This window comes from Pelophylax lessonae (assembly GCF_965119305.1).
Source record: "Pelophylax lessonae genome assembly, chromosome: 5".
NCBI classification, from domain to species: domain Eukaryota; kingdom Metazoa; phylum Chordata; class Amphibia; order Anura; family Ranidae; genus Pelophylax; species Pelophylax lessonae.
Genome location: NC_138772.1, coordinates 90,983,790 through 90,989,290, shown reverse-complemented (window position 1 = coordinate 90,989,290; position 5,501 = coordinate 90,983,790). Strand labels below are relative to the sequence as shown.

At 42.3% G+C, this 5,501-nt stretch overlaps 1 protein-coding gene across 3 annotated transcripts in view; it reads right to left on the bottom strand.

The window, feature by feature from the left end:
• Positions 1-209: 209 nt before the first annotated feature.
• The window catches only part of CREM (cAMP responsive element modulator), a gene marked incomplete at its 5' end in the record, with an annotated part of 38,073 nt that continues 32,781 nt past the window's right edge, over positions 210-5,501 (bottom strand). For all 3 annotated transcript variants that reach the window (XM_082257515.1, XM_082257516.1, XM_082257517.1), the window contains one exon: positions 210-1,094. In XM_082257515.1, the coding sequence (XP_082113641.1) occupies positions 950-1,094 (145 nt within the window). In that variant the 3' untranslated portion in view covers positions 210-949. The remainder of the gene's footprint in view (positions 1,095-5,501) is intronic.

Here is a 5,501-nt window from a genome sequence, read left to right as displayed (position 1 = left end):
TATTATATCTGCGCGGGCTCTTTATGTCTCTGTGATAGTTTAAACCCTTGAGGACTGGAGTTGTGAAGTCTTGTTTTAGACACATGCATAAGATATATCCCCTGCTTTGAGAGCAGGAACACAAGACCTGGCTCGCCAAATAAACTTTAAAAAAAAAAAAAAGAAGAATATCATCTGTCAAATCATGGGAAATCAAATAGTCATACATGTAAATTTCAATCATTGTATTGTACAGACATTTGTTCCTGTGGTACGCTGTGAAATTACAATCTCTAAAAAAATATATTACTGTTTATGTCACAATTTGTGTCACATGATGTAGCAAAACTAGAGTGTGTGTAGAAACTACCTATCTAAACAATATATTAACACAATATATACATACAGGTTTTATTCTTTCTTTGTTTTTGTTTTTTTTTTGATGGTTTAGGTTTTACTATAAAATTTATATGTTAATAATGCTATTAGTGGCAACACAGCAGAATGCTTTAGGAATGTTAAGAGTGTAATGGTGGCAAAATGAGGATTCCTGGTCTGTGGGTTTATACATAGTTAAACTGCTTTAATCTCTGCTGCAAGAAGACATCTTTCTGAGGAGGTATAACATTTCTTGCAATATTTAGTTTTCGGATTCCAGCTCAGCAGCGCGACTCTCCAAGCTTCTAATGTAGAGTTTTTTCTAGAGACGTGAGGCCTTTGCAGCTGCCCTGTAGAAGGCAAAATCCAGAAATACCAACAAACATGTGCATACAACTGTACTGATAAAAGCAATTAAAAAAAAAAAAAAAAGAATAAAATAAGAAGATGATTGACACCAGTAAGAAACACTCCTGACTCTTTAAGATACCCAAATCAACATAGAGTCCATCTTGGGCTTACAGTCCATTTTTTCGATCCAGATTGCAAAATGCTCAATGTCATGCCTCTAAGAAAGTCCAAAGCCAAAAAATTATTCAGCTTTATGACAATATAGATCTTTAAGTGCCTTCAGCTCCTCAATCAGAGTCTTGTTTTGGTTTTCAAGCACAGCCACTCGATTTTCAAGACACTTGACATATTCTTTCTTCTTTTTGCGACACTCCCGAGCCGCTTCTCTGGAACCAACAGAGCATATGAAATTAAAGAAGCAAAGAAAGGACAGAGAAGGAAAAGACTTTTCACTTCCACAACACAAGGACACATGAACAATGAAAGGCAGCAAAACACAGTTCAACACTGAAGGAAAATGGTGACACGTCAGCTCAGATTATATAACACAACAGCACAAATGACAAAAAATGGAAATAACAGAATACACAGTTCCATTTCCTAACTGCAAGCCTTGACATGCATGTTACTTAGGCAAGCAAATGCAGCAAACAATAGAATAAAGTGGTAATAAAAGGTTTGTTTTTTGTTTTTGTTTTTTAAAACAAAAACATGTTGTACTTACCTGCTCTGCGCAAATGGTTTAAAAAAAACAAAAACACTATATTGAAATAAAAAAAGTTAACCAGCTAAAGAATGCCTAGATAAACATTCAACGTGTACTACTAAACCTTGATGTCATTCTAGAATAAACAGCAGCTTAGCAAGAATATCACTAGCAAAAACATGCCAATTTACTGAATGGCAGAAGCACAGAAAGGAAAAAAGTGCACATAAGGAGGCACAGCTGTCATCCGTACGGGGCTCTGGGGGTGTCATCCCCAGGAATAGTTGGGATCAGCAGTAGGTATGAGATCACAGGTCTCTCTAAATTGGGCACATTCCTTGGGTTGTAGTGTGAGGAGTCAGAAATAAAAAATATAAGTGCACATAAGGACTCAGAGGGAGGAAGGAAAGAAAAAAAAATGCAAGTGCATGTAAGCCAGTGCAGTCCGTTTTCCCCACTGCAGGTGGCACTCGACTAAAGCAGTAGAAGTCATGAGTGACTTCCTGCAGTCACAAGGTCACTTAGACACTGGTGCCCCATGTGACTTCAGTGGCCATCTTGGGTCAGGCAGAGTCTATTTTAGACTCTGGCTCCCTGGTTTAACAAGCTTTGTGCAAGTGGCTAGTGTAAGGACAGGTTCCCTGTCTGGCAGGGACAGTGCTAGAAGGTAGGGAGAGGTTTTTGGAGGAGTAGGGACAGTGCTGGGACTACATCTACCTTGCTTCAAGATGCCTCCCTTTTGGGTGTGGACTGGCCAGGCTGCATTCCACTCCTTGCGGCAGACTCTGTCGGCATCTTTCAAGTCTACAGACCATTGTTACTGTTCATAAGTGGCTCTGGACAGTCCTGCCTACCCATTGGGCCTAATTGTATTGTGTTTGACTTTTCTACAATATATTATTACTGCCAAACTTGGACTCTATGTGTTAACTGCCCACCACACCATGCTGCACCTTGCTCACAGGGCTCTAGGGGTATTATCTCCAGGGGAAGTTGGGATCAGTTATGGATGTGGGGCTACAAGTCTCTTAAGATTAGCAAAATCCTTGGGTTGAGGTGGGGAAATGCAGATGTCATTAGTCTAAGCCAGACAGAAAAGTAATGGGACACAGCAGAAGAGCCATTAAAATGGAGTGCATGTAAGCAGGAGGCTGACTGTAACTTTTACTATCAAACTATGGCCATTGTGGAATTGAAAGTCTCAGGAAAGCTTTTGGTGAATGTTAAACACATGCAGATTTGCGAACGCCCATGTAAAGGCACCCTAGCAACTATGAGGTATATTTTCTATGGAATGCTAACGAGTAATAAGGTTTCAACTGTTGAAAAAAAAAGAAAAAACACTACTATACATATAGCAATTTTAATATAGAGTCAGGGCAGACTCCTAGCCTGACCTGCACTCTCAGTGGAACACACCGAATGGTGGGCATAGATGTGGGATGGGAGATCCTAAAGTCGGTTTAAATTCATAGCGATTTTAACCAGAACAATAAAACTGTTGTTTTAAAATACCAATTATTGTAATTATACAGTCCTCAATATTTGGCTAGATTTTTCATATTTTTATTTTTAATATGCGATTTCCCCCATTTATATTATGACAATAGGGGCCGCTTACCTTGCCTACTAACCTTATGGGTTTTTACAGTGTTTTCCTGGGATCAGTGTGTTGTGCCAGTAGTTTACACCCACTACAACCTACAATTCATCCATAAAGAAGAGATGGGCTGTGCAGGAGCCATATTTATGCAAAACATCATCAGTATCCTATCTATCTATCTATCTATCCATCTATATATCCATCTATATTCTTCAAATTGGATGATTCCACTACAAACTGACAATTCCTTCCCCTGCCTGACATCTTACTGTGTTAAAGGGACTCTTCTGAGCAATGTCCAATAATTAAGGAAATGGTGGCACTTGCAATGTAAAATACACATTTAAAAAAATGAAAGGAACACTTTGAAAATGCATCAGATCTCAATGGGGAAACATATCATGCTGGATATCTATACTGATATAGACTGGGTAATGTGTTAGGAATGAAAGGATGCCACATTGTTTGATGGAAATGAAAATTTTCAACCTACAGAGGGCTAAACTCAAAGCACACCCCAAAAATCAAAGTGAAAAAATTATGCAGCAGGCTCATCTATTTTTCTGAAATTTCATTGCAGCAACTCAAAATGGCACTCAGTAGTTTGTATGGCCCCCACATGCTTGTATGCATGCCTGACAATGTTGGGGCTTGTTCCCAATGAGGATGGTGTCCTGGGGTATTGCCTCCCAGGTCTGGTCCAGGGCATCACTGAACTTGAGAACAGCCTGAGGTGGAACCTGGTGGTGGCAGATGGACGAAACATAATGTCCCAGAGGTTTTCTATTGGATTTAGGTCAGGCAAGCGTGGGGGCTATTTAATGGTATCAATTCCTTCATCCTCCAGGAACTGGCTGCATACTCTCGCCACATGAGGCCAGGCATGTTCGTGCACTGGGAGGAACCTAGGACCCACTGCACCAGTGTAGACTCTGACAATGGGTCCATGGATTTCATCCCGATACCTAATGGCAGTCGGGGTGCCATTGTCTTCCCTGTAGAGGCCTGCGTGTCCCTCAATAGATATGCCTCCCTAGACCATCACTGACCCACCATCCACCTGATCATGCTGAACAATGTTACAAGCAGCATAACTTTCTCCACAGCTTCTCCAGACCCTTTCACATCTGTCACATGGTCCCAGGGTAATCCTGCTCTCATCTGTGAAAAACACAGGGCGCCAGTGGCGGACCTGCCAATTCTGGTGTTCAATGACAAATGCCAATCAAGCTCCACAGTGCCAGGCAGTGATCACAGGGCCTACTGGAGGACGTTTGGCCCTCAGGCCACCCTCATGAAGTCAGTTTCTGATTGCTGGGTCAGAGATATTCTCACCAGTGGCCTGCTGGAGGTAATTTTGTAGGGCTCTGGCAGTGTTCATCATGTTTCTCCTTGCACAAAGGAGCAGATACCAGTCCTGCTGATGGGTTAAGGACTTTCTTTGGCCCTGTCCAGCTCTAGGGTAACTGCCTGTTTCCTGGAATCTCCTCTGTGTTCTTGAGACTCCGCTGGGAGACCCAGCAAACCTTCTGGCAATGTACATATTGATGTGCCATGCTGGAGGAGTTGGACTGCCTGTGCAACCTCTATACGGTCCAGGTTGTTACCAGTCGTGACCATGACCCTAGCCAAATGCAAAATAGTCAAAAAGATGAGTAGGGAAAAAAAAATGTCAGTTGCCTCCACCTGTAAAACCATTCCTGTTTTGGAGGTTGTCCCATCTAGTGCCCATCTAGTGAACCTATTGAGCATTTCATTAACACCAAAAGCAGCTGAAACAGATTAACAACCCCCCTCTGCCACTTAACGGACCAGATCAATATCCCAGGAGTCTAATTTACCTGATGCTATACTCTGATTAAAATGTGTTCCTTTAATTTTTTTGAGCAGTGTATATATAGATCACATCTCCTCCTTATAGGCAATGCATGGCTAACAGACTCCGGTTACCTGATATAGCAGCATGTACTGGTGCTCACACCCAAAGGACTTTGGAATTGCTTTACACAGAAAGATCTGCCTGTCCTTGCTGAAGTCACACACTGCTGGGACCAACTACAGCTTTTGTCTCCAATTCTGTTGTCATACAGGTGAAGTGGTATTGAGGGGTCATTTTGACTAAACTTAAAACAGGGAGTGGAAGTGAAGAAGAGGAGGCGGACCAGGGTAAAGGAGCAGAGCAGAATACAAGAACTGATAGACGACCGGGGAGGGTGAGCGGGTACGATTTTTGACAGGTACCTGATCCCACTTGTGCTCTGACCACTTAAGCGAGAGAGTTCTCCTCCCTCCATCCCCCCCTGCAGTCTTCTGGGATATGTGACAGGTCCCAGAAGACTGCTTGACCATTCATGATATGCAGCGCTGTTCTCGCATGCGCAGTTTGAAGCCGCAAGCTGTCACAGCCGGGTGCCCAATGTTTAAAAATGTGGCCAATGGGGGCTCCACCAGCAAATTTAAAAAGTGAGAGTCACGTGATTGTGA